This window comes from Vanessa cardui, chromosome 24 (assembly GCF_905220365.1).
Source record: "Vanessa cardui chromosome 24, ilVanCard2.1, whole genome shotgun sequence".
NCBI classification, from domain to species: Eukaryota; Metazoa; Arthropoda; class Insecta; order Lepidoptera; family Nymphalidae; genus Vanessa; species Vanessa cardui.
This window is the reverse complement of record NC_061146.1, coordinates 11128247-11144539: the sequence shown is the minus strand read 5'-3', so window position 1 is coordinate 11144539 and position 16293 is coordinate 11128247. Positions and strand designations below refer to the sequence as shown.

The 16293-nt window shown below is 48.6% G+C and overlaps 1 protein-coding gene across 1 annotated transcript in view; it reads left to right on the top strand.

Moving 5' to 3' along the window:
• LOC124540005 (prolow-density lipoprotein receptor-related protein 1) overlaps window positions 1–16293 on the top strand; it is a 93008-nt gene that overhangs the window by 17739 nt on the left and 58976 nt on the right. Inside the window, exons 4-30 of the mRNA XM_047117401.1 lie at window positions 2733–2879; window positions 4146–4256; window positions 4324–4452; window positions 4525–4666; window positions 6588–6703; window positions 6777–6939; window positions 7005–7230; window positions 7308–7482; window positions 7562–7699; window positions 7773–7956; window positions 8029–8126; window positions 8208–8340; window positions 8417–8572; window positions 8658–8800; window positions 8888–9019; window positions 9117–9303; window positions 9405–9493; window positions 9573–9656; window positions 9725–9889; window positions 10358–10520; window positions 10599–10674; window positions 10753–10990; window positions 11067–11309; window positions 11382–11582; window positions 11669–11872; window positions 11945–12472; window positions 12546–12712. Of these exons, the coding sequence (XP_046973357.1) occupies window positions 2733–2879; window positions 4146–4256; window positions 4324–4452; window positions 4525–4666; window positions 6588–6703; window positions 6777–6939; window positions 7005–7230; window positions 7308–7482; window positions 7562–7699; window positions 7773–7956; window positions 8029–8126; window positions 8208–8340; window positions 8417–8572; window positions 8658–8800; window positions 8888–9019; window positions 9117–9303; window positions 9405–9493; window positions 9573–9656; window positions 9725–9889; window positions 10358–10520; window positions 10599–10674; window positions 10753–10990; window positions 11067–11309; window positions 11382–11582; window positions 11669–11872; window positions 11945–12472; window positions 12546–12712 (4538 nt within the window). The remainder of the gene's footprint in view (window positions 1–2732; window positions 2880–4145; window positions 4257–4323; window positions 4453–4524; window positions 4667–6587; window positions 6704–6776; window positions 6940–7004; window positions 7231–7307; window positions 7483–7561; window positions 7700–7772; window positions 7957–8028; window positions 8127–8207; window positions 8341–8416; window positions 8573–8657; window positions 8801–8887; window positions 9020–9116; window positions 9304–9404; window positions 9494–9572; window positions 9657–9724; window positions 9890–10357; window positions 10521–10598; window positions 10675–10752; window positions 10991–11066; window positions 11310–11381; window positions 11583–11668; window positions 11873–11944; window positions 12473–12545; window positions 12713–16293) is intronic.

Genomic DNA, 16293 nt, shown 5'->3' with positions numbered 1-16293 from the left:
TTAAACTAATGTTTCCAAACGCAGCATTGGATTTTCATTGTCCCAGTCTCTGCGGTAGACACGACACTCGATATGATACGGCATATGCGAGCGACTCTTTTTGAGTAGAATTGTATAAATATATATATGATGCAAACTATTTTGTACGCTAGCAACGGTTAGTATACGAAAGTAAACACCATTTGCACGATAAGGATATACGCATAGAACTACAAAAGTTCATATCATAGGGAAGATACGAGCTCACCACTTTGTGTTTAAATGTTACAGTGACTGGAGAATACGGCATGTATCAGAACAGTGTCAAGAAAATTAACTAAAATTATTTAAGAAAATTAAAAAGCGCTAAACTATCCAAAACACGAGGTGACTTATATATTTACAGATAAAAAAAAAATCAATCATAGACTCGATTCAATTAGTCTCTCGTTATTGTTGAACGATCATTTTACAAGAAAAGTTATGAAAGCTATCACCGGTTCGCAATGCAGGCTACATAGAACACCCGGCGAAACCTTCGTAGCTAATGTTTTATATCGTTCATGTTATTAAAACCAAAAATCATATTATCTAATATAGATTAAATTTTAATACCTCGTATGAAAATATTTATCTCATAATCAAAATGTCCTTTATTCAAGTAGGATCATCAAAGCATTTTATGAGCTTTCGAATCGAAATGTTAGTATTGAAATCAATTTGAAGCGACCACCGGTTCGGAATGTAGATTCTACACGAACCGACAAGAAACTCAGTAGTCTATCATTTTGACCATTTTATTCACAGAGTTTGTCAATAAAGTATCGTTAGGTTTGATAATGTCATGCCTTCAATCATGAAATACTAAGCCCGCGCTTTTATATCTTTTTAAACTAGGCCCTATAAGCGCGTTTGTAATGGTTGTCACCGTTTCTTTGAAAAAGTTCTGTGTTATTATGAACATATGTATATCTGTTATCTATGTAGCTGAATATAATTCGTTAATATTTTTTAACGAGGGCTCGAATTACTACGTCACCATTGATCAAATTTGAAAATCCGAACCGTATGGCTCGAAGTAGTACAACTTAAGATATGATACTATGAGAATAACCGACATATCAAAATACTTCATTCAAGTAGGCTTATACCAGCACTTTTGAATCGTCATTTAACAAGTATACTAAGTGAAGCTACCACCAGATCGGATAATAGATTCTACCGAGACAACCGGCAAGAAACTCAGTACTTACACTTCTTCAACATTTAAAATCAAATCAAATCAAAATAAACTTTAATTAAGTAGGGCTTCACAAGCACTTTTGAATCGTCATTTTACAATTAAGTGAAAAAATAAAGTCTTTAAAAATACAGTCATGTTAGTTAAATACAATTACATATGTATGGTAAATACATTCTGCCTGGAAGTCGATAAGTATTAATTCTACGGTATTTTATCGTCTATATATTCTTGTATTGATTAATATGCCAACTTTACCAATGTATTTTTTAAAAATTATTTGAATTTATGAAAAGGCAAAGTTCAAATTGTGTGTGGAATTTTAGTATATTAAAAATTTAGTGTAAGTACCTTGCCCCAAGAAGAATTTATTGACTTTGTGGTGTTTAAAACTTGGCGCTATAATCGAGTATCATTAGTCTGTCTGTCTGACTATACAGCAGGTAAGAGACCTGAGCCGTAGGAGTAAAAGATGAGAATATTTTTGTCAATTTAAACTAAATTATTTGGTATAAATCAATCCTGATTCAGTAATAGTCTGCATTGTCATAATTAGTCTTTTTTAGTAATTAGAGTTGTATCCTGTCTTCGGCAAATAATAAAATATCTAATAAATAGATTAGGGACCCAAAACGCATCCCTGCAGAACCCCTGTTTAGTGCTGACCCAGAAGAATAACTTTACTATAAAAACTTGTTATTTTCTTGGAATCGGATATGAAGCAGTGATATCAAGAGCTTTTGACACGAATGCTCTAGAGTCTAGAACGACGACATACACCGATATAACTATGGCGCTGCAATGGTGACGTCACTTTCTTGTATTTTAATCTGTGGTACATACAGTAGAAAAGCACGGTTAACAAGAAAGTGACTTGATCATAAGCCGGCCAGTCAGGAGCGTTTTGTGTCACGTGACACAAAACATTTGAAAAAATGCATTTTTATTTATGGATTCTTGAATAAATTAAATATTATTTTCTACTTTCGTTAGTAAATAACCATTTTAAAATCATAATATACACTGATTACAGTAATTCACAATTTATTTTTTGGATTGTCAAATAATTGTATTATAGCGAAATTAATTTCATGGATTGTGTGAAAGACGATATGGTTAGAAAGAATGTTACTTGTGAGATGATGTCTGACAGAGAAGTATGATGGAAGGAGAAGACATGCCGACCCCAAATAAAATGGGGATAAGGGCAGGATGATGATGATATAGCGAAACAAATTTGTTACAAATATTCTTTAACAACGCTTCTACTTCAAGCATTTGAGTAGAAATCTGTGAAAACAGAAAAAAAAATATTTCTGATGCTAAGATAACACAGACGACGATGTATTTCAGTTCTGAAAAAGAGAGACTACTGGGTCTGTTGAATCTATATTCCGAATACGTGGGAGCTTCACAATTCATTAAAACTTGTAAACTGTAAGCACGCGCTCGTAAGCCACCCACCGGGCCGACACGCGCGCCAGCCACTAACAGAGCACGATGTCGTTCGTAGGTGAGAAGGACTTCAAGTGCTGGGGCAAGTGGGCGCGCTGCGCCACGCCGGAGCACGGCCAGTTCAACTGCGTGCCCGTGTACCACTTCTGCGACGGCGTGCGCCACTGCCTCGACGGCAGCGACGAGTGGGACATCTGCGATAACTGTGGGTGCCTCGCCGACCGGATGCATTTATTGTTTGAGCATGACATAACGTAACACCCCCCCCCTCCCGTCTCGCGACGCAGTTTTTCGATATTCGTATTGGGAAAATCAGTGGGAGCAGTCATTGACAGCTACAGCTAAAATGCTTGGTTTTGATTTACGACTGTAATGCACCTCTCATAAAGAACGCATAAGTATATCAAATTATAAGTCATCAATATATTTCGAGCACCGATTATAAAATTACAATAAAAAAAAAACATACTTCAAAAGATATTTTTAGAATTAGATTCCTTTAAGAGCCTAGTTAATATTCTAAATCAAAGTCTTTGCATTTTGTTTTTCATAACGACTAACATTGCACTGTTGATTAAAGTCAATCGACTAATTTTTTTCGATTTTAAGTCAGTTAAAACATATTAAAAGCAATAAACCGTCTCGTCCCGCCCTGAAGAGTTTCCATTCCGACCCTATCTTTGATTGTGCATTGAGTACTCCCATACGTCTCCGATACATTCGATATCACTAGGTCTGGGCTCCAGCCAGCACTTGGCCCAGTGCGGGTAAACTATGTCAGTACATCATGTCCATTACGATGACACCGCAATTTTTGAATTTCTTTAAAAAAAAGTGTGCTGAAATGTGCCCAGTATGTGCTATGATGTGCCGCTTCATTTAATCATTTTAATGAGGAGGTCCTCTTTTTCAAAGTCCTGTTAGCACCGCTACTATATCGAATTTATGTGCAAATTTTGAAAAAAAAGTAGTTTTTTTTATAATATCACAATATGTGCCAAAATTTGCCCAGGATGTGTTATTACGTGCAGATTGAAAAGATGAAATTGCTCGGAAATAGTATATTACACGCCACGGGGCGGGCTGAGCTACATCGAGCCGAAGGCGAGATTTTCGAAAATGTTGAGTTAAAAGAAAACAGTCAATTTTGCTTTTTCTTTGTGATATTGAAAAAAAAAATTCTTATTAATTTAATTTTTGAGTAAAATTTTTTTCTAGCGGCACATTGCACCACACACTTTGAGCACATTTTAGTACATCTATTCTTTTTTTAGTTTTGAGTTTTTCTTATAAGAAATAATAAAATTTGGAGGAGTATATCATTCATACAAAACTTCCATATAATTCATTCATTACTAAATGAAAACAATATTTACGTTGCCTTGCTCCGTTCGACTTAGGGTCAATTGGCAGAGAGGGCCTTTTGCGTAATTTGTGGAAATAAATAAAATATGTGTACCGTGTGTCCCAGTCACCGAGGCGTCGTGCGCGGCGCACGGCTGCAGCACGTGCCGGCCCACGCACGAGGGCGTGGCGTGCTACTGCCAGCCCGGATACGAGCCGCGCGACGGCGCCTGCGTCGGTCAGTACCCCTGCGCCCCGCGCCCCCACCCCCGGCCACCGGACCCGCTCACCGCCCTCTGTTGCAGACAGCGACGAGTGCGAGTGGGAGGGCGCCTGCTCGCAGCGCTGCAGCAACCTGCCCGGCTCGTACGCGTGCGCCTGCGCCGACGGCTACGCGCTGCGCGACGACAAGCGCTCGTGCGCCGCCATCAACGGTAACCGAGACCCCCCGCCCCGCCCGCGTCACGGGCCGCCCTCCCCCCCGACTGACGGTCCGTCGTCCGCAGAGCCGGCGGGCGCGCCGCTGTCGCTGGTGGTGGCGACGCAGAGCGGCCTGGAGCGCGTGTGGCCGGAAGGCGCCGCGGCGCAGGCCAACCGCTCGCTGGACGCGCTCGGGGTCAAAGCCCTGGACCTGCACTACTCCAACCGGTAGACGATTGCTAAACATTCTGTACTAAAGTTAAAAATCTGAAAAAATGCAAAAAGTTAGCACATTTCACTTACTGGTCAGACTCAAGATACGTTTACGAGCACTTATGGGTCGCCATTTTACAGAGTTGTAAACGTAAAGCTCGCTCTATACGTCGGCATAATTTTTAGCTCTTTTCCTACTTCCATATATACATAGACATAAAGCCTTTTTATTACTATCCACTACATTTATTCTACCGCCATTTAGGTATTACTATCAGGAGTTAATACCTGTTGACTTCCAAGCAGGATATATTAGGTTGGAGAAAAAGTCTTTTCGCATATAGTATGTATGAACTTGTAATAAAATCTCTTTGTTTGTCTAAAAAGTTTTAATTTTAAAGAAGGCACTTCCAAATTCAAATTAGGAATTTGTGTGATTTTCATTTGTTTTTGTTGTTGTTAAAATGAGTGAATCTAAAGAAGAAATTCGATACATTTTAAAATTTTACTATAAAAAAGGTAAAAATGCAACTCAAGCCGCGAAAAAAATTTGTGATGTTTATGGACCTAATGCAGTATCTGTGAGAGTAGCGCAAGTTTGGTTTAAGCGCCTTAAACTTTACAAGGCGCAAATTCGACCTCACATGGAGTACTGCTCTCACCTCTGGGCGGGTGCTCCCAGTACCAGCTCCTTCCATTTGACCGCATCCAACGTAGAGCGGCTCGAGTTATCGACGATCAAGCCCTTTCCGATCTCCTTGATCCTTTGGCTTTGCGTAGAGATGTCGGATCACTCTGCATCTTCTACCGAATTTTTCACGGGGAATGTTCCGAGGAATTGTTCGGATTAATCCCGGCTGCTGAATTTCACCTTCGGACATCTCGCCAAAATTCTAAGTTTCACCCGCACCACCTTGATGTCCGAAAATCCACAACAGCGCGATTTCTCAAACATTTTCTGCCTCGCACAACCACTTTGTGGAACCAGCTTTCGCCGGCGGTTTTTCCGAACCGATACGACATGGGAACCTTCAAGAAAAGAGCGTACTCCTTTTTGAAAGGCCGGCAACGCACTTGCAAGCTCCCTGGTGTTGCAGATGTCCATGGGCGGTGGTAGTCACTTTCCATCAGGTGAGCCTCCTGCTCGTTTGCCACCTATGCCATAAAAAAAAGCGGGAAATTTTGATATCAAAGATGCATCTCGCTCTGGTCGCCCTGTTACGTTTGAAAAAGTGGAGCAAGATCGGCATATTAGAAGTTACGATGTAGCTGAAGAACTGGCAATTGACCACAAAACGATTTTGACTCATTTGAATAAAGCTGGGTACACAAAAAAGATCGATCGATATATGGGTGCCTCATGAACTCACTGAAAGAAACCTAATGAACCGTGTACTCATTTGTGATTCTTTATTACGACGTAATGAAACCGAACCATTTTTGAAGAAGCTGATAACTGGTCACACTCAACAAAAATTACGAGAGTTTGGCTGGGAGGTATTAATGCATCCGCCGTATAGTCCTGACCTTGCACCTTCAGATTTTCATCTGTTTCGGTCTCTGCAGAATTCCTTAGGCAGTGTCAGGTTAACATGACTGCCAAAACCACTTGTCGCAGTTTTTCGATCAGAAGCCCCAAAATTTTTACAGCAATGGGATCATGTCACTACCAACAAGATGGCAAAAAGTTATGGAACAAAATGGCACCTACATACTTTAGTCAAATGTAAATAAACTATAAAAAAAAGTTTTTTGAGAGTTTCTTGCCGGTTCTTCTTGGTAGAATCTACTTTCCGAACCGGTGGTAGCTTCACTTAATTGTAAATTGACGATTCAAAAGTGCTTGTAAAGCCTACTTGAATAAAGTTTATTTTGATTTTTGATTTTTTTTTGATCATGTAGTTTTTCGTTGACGTCGGCGCGGGATTCATTTCAGATCCATTTGCTACGTGCACCACAACATTAGCCGCTCGTCGCTAGTCTGCGTGGACGCCGACAACTTCAACAACCGCACCGTCATGCCGGCGCCCGACCTGTTCCCCGACCTCAACTGTAAGCACCCCCCCGGCCCCCGCCGCCCCGTCTCCGCCAACCTCGCTCACGAACACGCGTTTCCGTTGCGCAGCGATCTCGCACCTGGCCATCGACTGGATATCCAACGCCTGGTACTTCGCGGACGAGGCGCGCGAGGTGGTGTACGTGTGCGACGCGTCGCTGCGCTTCTGCCGCATCCTGCTGGACTCCGGCCTGAGCAAGCTGCGCGGCCTGGCGCTCGACCCCGCCGCCGGGTAAGTGACGCCCCCCCCCCCCAAGGATTGCGAGGGGGGGCGCGTCTGACGGTGAGTGTCCGCAGGGCGCTGTTCTGGAGCGCGTGGGGCGCGGCGGCGCCGGGCGTGGCGCGCGCCGAGCTGGGCGGCGGCGACGTGCACGTGCTGGCCGCGCTCAAGCTGGTGTACCCGGGCGCGCTGGCCGTGGACCCCGCGGCGCGCCTGCTGTACTGGGCCGACGCCTACCTGGAGAGCGTCGAGCGCTGCGACTACGACGGCGGCCGCCGCCTCACCGTGCGCCGCGGATACGTCGTTAGTGGCTCTCGCAGTAGCGCGCCGAGGGGTTCCATGCGAGCGATCGGAGCCTTACCTGCTCTCGTCTTCCCCAGACGCAAAAACTTCAACACATTTCGGTGCTGGAGAGCACGCTGTACCTGCCGGTCTGGAGCAACAGCAGCGTGGCGGCCGTGTCGCGCTACAGTCGCGAGCGCCGCCGCAGCTCCATCCCGCTGCGCGCGCGACCGCTCGCCGCGCTCGTCTACCACCGACAGCGACAGCCCCTCGGTCGGTATCGCGTCATCGTCGTTAACTATCGGGCCACTCCCGGAGGAGGTGATTAATTGAGCGGACTTGTCGCTTGTAGTGTCGCACCCGTGCGCGACGGACAAGGGCGGCTGCGCGCACGTGTGCGTGACGGCCTGGCGGGGGGAGGCCCGCACGCCGCACGCGCAGTGCCTCTGCAAGCACGGGTACCGCCTCGTCGGCCACGGCGACTGCGAGCGTGAGTACACTCATGTGCAGCATGAGCAAGGGAGGCTACTCAGACGGGACTCACGCGAGCGCGTCGCCCGCAGGCGTGGAGGCGGAGAGCTACCTGGTGGTGTCGCGCGGCTCGCCGGCGCTGGTGGGCGGGCTGGTGCTGGCGGGGCGCGGCGCGGCGCGCGACGAGCCCTTCGCGCCCGCCGCGCACGCCGCGCGCCCCACCGTCGCCGACGTGGACGTGGACGGCGCGCGCCTCTACTACTGCGACGTGCACAGGTGCGCGCCTCCCGGCCGGCCGCTGTCGGGGCTCGTCGCCGTCCAACTGACTAATCTGTTGTACTCCGGCAGGTACGAGATCGTCCGCCAAAAACTCGATGGCAGCGAGCGGGAGGTCTTCGTGGGAGACGACGTCGACAACTGCGAGGGATTCGCCATAGACTGGATGGGTGAGCGTCACTCGCGAGCTCACATTCGTCGCCGAGTTGCGCGGTGACTAGCGCGTGTAACGGGATGAGTTCGGTCCGCAGGTCGCAACGCGTACTGGACGGACGACGCCCTGGGGCAGGTGAGCGTGGCGCGGCTGGACGCGCCGGCGCGCCGCGTGCTGCTGCGGGACCCGCACTTCAACCCGCGCTCCATCGCGCTCGACCCCGCCAACGGGTACGCGCCGCCCTCGCAGCCCCGCCCGCGTGCCCCGCCCGCCCGGCGCGCCCTCACGGTCCTCTCGTGTCCGCAGGGTCATGTACTGGTCGGTGTGGGCGAGTGCGCTGGCCGCTCGCGGTCGCATCGAGACGGCCGCGATGGACGCTTCCCGACGCCGCACTCTGTTGGACTCCGACCTTCACTGGCCCAATGGGCTGGTACTCGATTTTCCGCGCCGATACCTCTACTGGTCGGTATATGCGTTGAATTAGCAAGCGTTCCTCATCACTCGGACTTCTAGTAACGCTCAACTTTGTCTTCACCTCTGCCATCAGGTGCGACACCTACCTCAATAAGATCGAGCGCGTCCGCGTGTCGGCGGCGGGCGAGCTGGCGCCCGGAGCGGCGCGCGAGCTGGTGGCGCAGCAGACGCCAGACTTCCCGCTCTCGAAGCCGTACGGGCTGGCGCTCTACGAAGGTATCGCAGTCGTTCGCAGTGCCGGCAGTGCCGTGCAGTGCCATTCGCACGCGTGTGTAGTGACGCTAACGAGTGTACCGCGCGTAGACAGCGTGCTGTGGAGCGAGCACGGCACGGGGCTGGTGCGGCGGTTGCTGCAGAACGGCACGGCCGACACGCTGAGGGCCTTCCCGCCGCCGCTCTATGACGTGCGTCTCGTGTCCCGCGCCGCCCGCTCAGGTGACACAATAACACATACAACAACACACGTAACGTCGCACGGCGGCCGACCCGGTGCTGTATTTTCATGCTGCAACTCACGTCCGCATATGCGTAGGCAAAAATGTATGCTCCCACGACAACGGCGGCTGCGCCGAGCTGTGCCTCGCCACGGGCGCGGGAGTGCGGCGCTGCGAGTGTGCGGCGGGCCGCCAGCTGGCGCCCGACGGGCGCGCCTGCGAGCCCGCGCAGCCCGCGCGCGCCGACAGCGTGTGCCCCGACAAGCACTTCCACTGCGGACACGGGTAGGCGCGACTCGCTCTCCCGAACGAATCGTCCCGAACGGGCCGCTGGAGGCTTACTGACGCATCACACCGACCCCTCTCCCCCGTCCGTTTCTCGGCAGGCGGTGCATCGACTCGTCGTTCCTCTGCGACGGCGACGCGGACTGCCCCGACGGCGCCGACGAGAACGCGGCCGCCGGCGGACCCTGCGGTAACTCGTCGCATGCGACACACGACGCACGTCCGACTCGACAAGCGATCGATACTCGACCAGACGACTTGCCTTTCAGCCAACGTGACGTGCAACGGCGACGAGTTCCTGCAGTGCGGCACGCGATGCATTCCGAAGAGCTGGGTGTGCGACGGACTGAAAGGTGAGCGACGGCGGCGCGCGACGCCCCGGCGCCCGGCCCGGCCCCCACTAACGCTGGTGTGTGCGCAGACTGCGCGGACGGCGCGGACGAGGCGGCGGGCGCGTGCGCGCGCGCGGCGTGCGGCGCGGCGCAGTTCGCGTGCGCGCGCTCGCGGCGCTGCCTGCCCGCCGCGTGGCGCTGCGACGGCACGCCCGACTGCGGCCGCCGCGACGACTCCGACGAGGCGGGCTGCGGTGCGCCCTCACCCTTACCGTTACCATACGAGTGCTTGTGTGGCTGCTGGAGCGATTGCGTTTCTTTTTTTTTATTATATTACGAAATTAAATTTTGCAGTTTCTTGTGGAGGGTAGGAAAGCACTTATTTAGGGTTGGGGCATGAATGTTTCGATGATATAAATACGGAAGTCCCTGTTAGGATTTAACGGTGGACTCAGGCATGTTTAAGATTATGTGAGTGGTATGTTTATAAAGTTTATGAATAAAATAAATCTAATGGTATACTAAAATCTCCAATCGATACTTAACTAAATATGTTTGATTTCTGTATATTTCCAAAGGAGTATATCGCCCAGTACACGGCTTGTAGTGCATAGTAAAACGGATTTGCTCGAGAATCGTATGAAAGGCGTAAATTTGAAGTATAACATACATGCGAAATTCGATAAGTAATAAATTTGGAAAATCCGGCCGCGCGTGTGCAGAGAGCGAGCCGTGCGGCAGCGGGTCGTTCCGCTGCGCCAACGGGGCGTGCGTGCCGTGGGAGTTCTACTGCGACGGCCACGCCGACTGCGCCGACGCCAGCGACGAGCGCGCCTGCCCCGCCAGCCCCGCGCCGCCCGCGCGCCGCCCCGCGCACGCGCACCGGTACGCGCCCGACGCCCCGCCCCGCCCCGCCGCCCCGCCGCCCTCCAGCGACCGGTCTAAAGCTTCGTTTCTTTGCAGTCACAACGAAACCGACAAGCTCGGACTCTGCGAGGACCATGAGTTTCAGTGCGACAACAGGGAGTGTATACGCAAGGTCAGTCGTCGAGCGCCAAGTCTCACTCGCTCTCTCGTTGTGGTCGATTCGGTAGTTGTGCATTAACGTAACGTCTAGGAGTTCCGATGCGACTCTCGCGTCGACTGTCTCGACGGGTCCGACGAGTGGAATTGCGAAACGATACAGACCACTCCCGCAACCACTACCACCACCACCACCGCCTCCGCGGGCGGCGAGGCCGAGTGCGTCGCGCCGGCGATGCGCTGCGACAACGGCAGCCGCTGCGTGCCGCTGCTGCAGCTCTGCGACGGCGCCCGAGACTGCGCCGACGGCGCCGACGAGGCCGACCGCTGCGGTGAGTCGCTCGGCGAGCCCCGCGCCCCGCCTCTGTCGCCCGCGACACACTGTAGCGTGTATACGGCGGCCCGCAGGCGAGCCCATGTGCGCGGTGACGGCGTGCTCGCACGGCTGCCACGCCACGCCGCGCGGGCCGGCGTGCTCGTGCCCCGCGCCGCTGCACCTGCAGCCCGACGGCTTCTCGTGCGCGCCGCAGCACCCGTGCGCCGGCTGGGGCGTGTGCAGCCAGACGTGCCAGCCGCACCGGGACCGCTACCGGTGCACCTGCTACGAGGGCTATCGGCTGGCCGACGACGGGTTCACGTGCAAGAGCACAGGTTCGCTTTCTGGCACTGTCTCTTTTCCTAATCGTCGCACCCGAGCCTGGCAGTGACCGAGTGCCGTTGCAGACCCCACGCGGCCGCTGCTGGTGTACAGCAACCGGCACGAGGTGCGCGGGGTGGAGCTGTCGTCGCTGACGTCGCGCGCGCTCGTGTCGTCGCTCAAGAACACCATCGCGCTGGACTGGTGCCGCACGCCGGCCGGCCTGCAGCTCTACTGGACCGACGTGCTCGACGACAACATCTACCGCGGCACGCTCACGGGCGACGGTGCGTGCGACCGCTCGCAGCTTACGGCGCGACCGAGGCCCTCCTTTCGTCGTTCATGCGCGTGAATACTCTCGTTTTCCTCACAGCCGTGACCGGTATCGAGGTGGTGGTCCAGCAGGGCCTCTCCACGGCGGAGGGCCTGGCCGTCGACTGGGTCGCCGGCAACCTCTACTGGGTGGAGAGCAGCCTGCATCAGATCGAGGTCGCGCGCCTCGACGGGAAGTATCGGCGGACCCTCATCGCCGGCGACATGGACAGCCCGCGAGCCATCGCCGTGGACCCCGGCGTGGGTGAGTGCGGCGCGAGGGGCGGGGGCGGGGGCAGTGGAGTGCGCAGCGCTGACCCGTCCTGCTGTTCCGCAGGCTACCTGTTCTGGAGCGACTGGGAGGCGGCGGCGCCGCGCATCGAGCGCGCGTCGCTGGCGGGGCGGCGGCGGCGCGCGCTGCTGCGCGTGGGCGCGTGGCCCAACGGGCTGGCGCTGGACCTGGCTGCGCGCCGCGTGTACTGGGTGGACGCGCGCGCCGACTCCGTGCACACGGCCGACTACGAGGGCCGCGACCGGCGCGACGTGCTGCGCCGCCACCCCGCGCTGTCGCACCCCTTCGCCGTCACCGTGTTCGAGTCGCACGTCTACTGGACCGACTGGCGCACCAACAGCGTCGTGCGCGCCAACAAGTGGAACGGCACCGGCGTGGCCGTCGTGCAGCGCACGCTCACGCAGCCCTTCGACGTCAAGGTCATCCACCCGAGCCGCCAGCCGCCGAGCGCCACCAACCCGTGCGTGGCCAACGGCAACTGCTCGCACCTGTGCCTCATCGACGGGCCCGCGGAGCGCGTGTGCGCGTGCCCGCACCTCATGCGCCTCGCGCGGGACAACCTCACGTGCGAAGGTGGGCCCGCCCGACCGTGTGTCCAGTCCAGCCGAGCTCGAGATGCCACTGACCCCTCGCATCCCGTCGGCAGTGCACGAGCGCGCGATAGTGGTGGGGCGCGCGGGGGAGATCCGCGGGCTGTCCCCCGAGCAGCCGGCCGCGCACTCGCTGCCCACGCTGTCGGGCCCGCAGCTGGCCACGCCCGCCGCGCTGCACTACCTCGCCGACGAGTACGCCATCTTCTGGGCCGACACCGACGTGAGTGTCGTCCCTCGCTACTTTTAACGAAGTACTTCTAATACACGGATCAGTTTCTCTATAGCACATTTACTCATAAATTACCTACAGTCTGAACAGCTATAAGCGATGCAAACTAAAAAGGAGAAATAACAAATGATCCGTATACGTAGTAATTTATAAAAATCACTGCTATACGAATCATTTATTTTACTTTATTATTTGTTAAAAATAACTTAACAGGCTTTTTTTAGGAGCCGAGATGGCCATGATGGAAGGATCAATTCCAGGAAAGCACCATTGAATATTCACGTGCTTAATTTGTGTTTATAATGCATCTCGTGCTCGGCGGTGAAGGAAAACATCGTGACGAAACCTGTATGTGTCTCATTTCATAGAAATTCTGCTACCGGTGTATTCCACCAACAACAGCAACAGCGTGGTGGAATATGTTACAAACTTCTCCTCAAAGGGAGAAGATGCTTTAGCCCATCAGTGGGAAATTAACAGGCTGCTGTTGTTGTTGACTTGACTAACTTAAAATATTACATAAATTTATATTAACTACTTTATTATTTGATACAATAGTGGTATTGTATTAAGTTATAAAGTATATGTGTATATGTGTAAAAGTATATGTGTATATAGTGTGGACTATATACACTTATAACGTAATATATGTTGTAATATCTGGGGTAACAAAACACATGTATGATGATGATAGACTTGATGATATTGTTGTAAATATATTGCGACGCAACAGTGACTATTCCCACTTTGTTAAAAACATCCCGAAGAGAGTCTCTAGCTCCAAGATTATAAATAAACCGGATTGCTCTCTTTTGTAAAATAAAGACAGATTCAATATCTGCAGCGTTACCCCAAAGTAATATGCCATATGACATAATACTGTGAAAATAACCAAAATAAACTAAACGAGCAGTATCAATATCAGTTAGTTGTCTAACTTTTCTAACCGCGTATGTTGCGGAGCTGAGTCTTTCTGTTAGGGATGATAACTGAGAAATCCACTGAAGTCCGGAATCCAATTCTATTCCTAAAAACACCGTAGTATCAGCTACTTTAAGACAGTCACCATTTAAAGATATGTTCTAATTTTGCATTCAAAACTAAATTATTTACTGTAAACCAATTGTGTATCTGTGATAATGCACCGTTCACATAGTCATAGTCATTTTTTTTCCTGTCAACCTTAAAAATCAGCGAAGTATCGTCAGCAAACAACACTATATCACAAATACCCTTAACATAGAAAGGAAGATCATTTATATATACTAGGACTAGAAAGGGACCCAAAATTGAACCTTGTGGAACTCCCATTTTTAACGTAGATCCAGAAGACTTTATTCCATTAATGAAAACTTGCTGGATTCTTTGACTTAAATATGAAGCAATGAGATCAAGAGCTTTACCCTTAACACCGTAATATTTGAGCTTATAAAGAAGCGTTTCGTGTTCTACGCAATCGAATGCTTTAGATAAATCACAGAATACTCCAATAGCGTTCTGTGATTTCTCCTAGGCAAAACTTTACTACATTTTAACAAGTTAGGAAATGAACCCGTGTCCAAACTCTTGTTAAAAATTACTGCTATATACGGAGCAATATCGTATATGACGTTATTAATAAATTTTACCGAAATGCCCCATGTGTCGTTAGTTTTTTTTAATATTTACAGTTTTAAATACTTTTATGACATCTATTGCAGAAACCGTTTCAAATGAAAAATCAATAACGCATTTAGAAACACTATTATTTAATAACCTAGCTGCATTTGACGTAGATGATTTTAAATGAAATGTTATTCTATGGGGTACTTCATCAAAAAATGTTTCAAATAAATTAGCAACCTCTAATTCAGAACTCGTGCTTCTCTTCTATTGGTATCATTTCCTTTTTGGGTTTTCCACTAACACTACTAATAACATCCCATGTTGCTTTAATTCTATTATCAGAATCCCGGATTTTTTTCTTTAAATATAAGGACTTAGCAGAAATGTATACTGTTTTAAAAATTTTGGAATATTTATTGACGTATTCTAAAAAGGCTACGATTCCACCGCCTCATATCATATAAGTCGTATAATTTATTTCTACTTTTATAAATACCATCAGTAGCCCAGTCACTAAACTTTAATTTTGTGAACATGATTTCATTTTAAATATATTGTTAAATTATTTTAATATTACTTCAAAAAATGAATTATAAAGCTCATTTGGATCCTGTGTCGTAAGATCTAGATTAGACAATTAATACCCCACAATATCTTTAAAACAATGTAATTTGTTAGCCGTTATTAGCCTGTATGTTATTTTTTTTTAAATGATTTATTTCTTTGTGTTTTAATGAAAACTTCTGACCACAATGGTCAGAAGTTAAATTATTTATAATTGATACTTCATATATTTCACAGTCACAAAACACATTATCAATACACGTAGAAGTATCGTCGGTTATTCGCGTCGGTTCATTATTTTAGATTGTAGATTGTAGATGATAAAAAAGCTTTTGAGGAAAAAGAATCAAAAAAATATTGTAATAAATTTGTTTTCCGTCTGTCTGTATTTTGAAAAAAACTAAAAAACGTGATATCTCAAAAATGGTTCACTTTTGGATTATGCATACAGGGGTTAAAATTATTGCAAATAGTCACCCCTATCACCTCAGGATATACGTCGAGTTACCAATAACCCTGTATATATAGATAAAAATAGAAAAGGACCCGAAATTGATCCCATGCCCATCAGATCAGATCGTGGAGACTTTATTCCGTTAATAGAAACCTGTAGAGTCCTTTAATTCAGGTATGAAGCAATGACATCAAGAAGTTTACCATTATTACCGTAATGTTTTAGCTTGTACAAAAGTGTTTCTGGCTCTACGTTATCAATTATTTGAATTAATAACTGGTCTAGCTGATGTTATATGGCATAATTCTTTGGGGTGACGCTGGGAATATTGAATCTGTTTTTATTTTATAAAAGAGAGCAGACCGGGTTATTTGTAACCTCGGAGCTAGAGACTTTCTTCAGTATGTTTTTTACAGAGTAGGAATACAGGATATGATTACGACAATATTACGTATATTCACAGTAACCTTACTTTGATAAAATCTGTGATAATCATTGTATGTGCACTAGGAGTACGGATAAGCTTATAACTCCAAGTTTCCGACTCCGCAAATCCTGATTTATTGACTTTGCGAAGTATCCGCTTGCGTTGTAAAATTCCGCAGATATTTTTATGTTTGCCATTTCATAAATTCATAAATTTTGCTAAAAATACGTTGGTATAGAAAGCATATCATTCAATATAAGATTATACAGACGATAAAAAGTGTGGATAATATTAGGTTGGGGAAAAAGTCTTTTCGCATATAGTATGTATGAACTTGCAATAAAATCTCTTTAGCTATACCATTTATATCTGGCTGGTTTTGGTATCATTAAAAAGTTTTAATTTTAAAGAAGGCACTTCCAAATTCAAATTAGGAATTTGTGTGATTTTCATTTGTTTGTTGTTGTTAAGATGAGTGAATCTAAAGAAGAAATTCGATAAATTTTAAAATTTTACTATAAA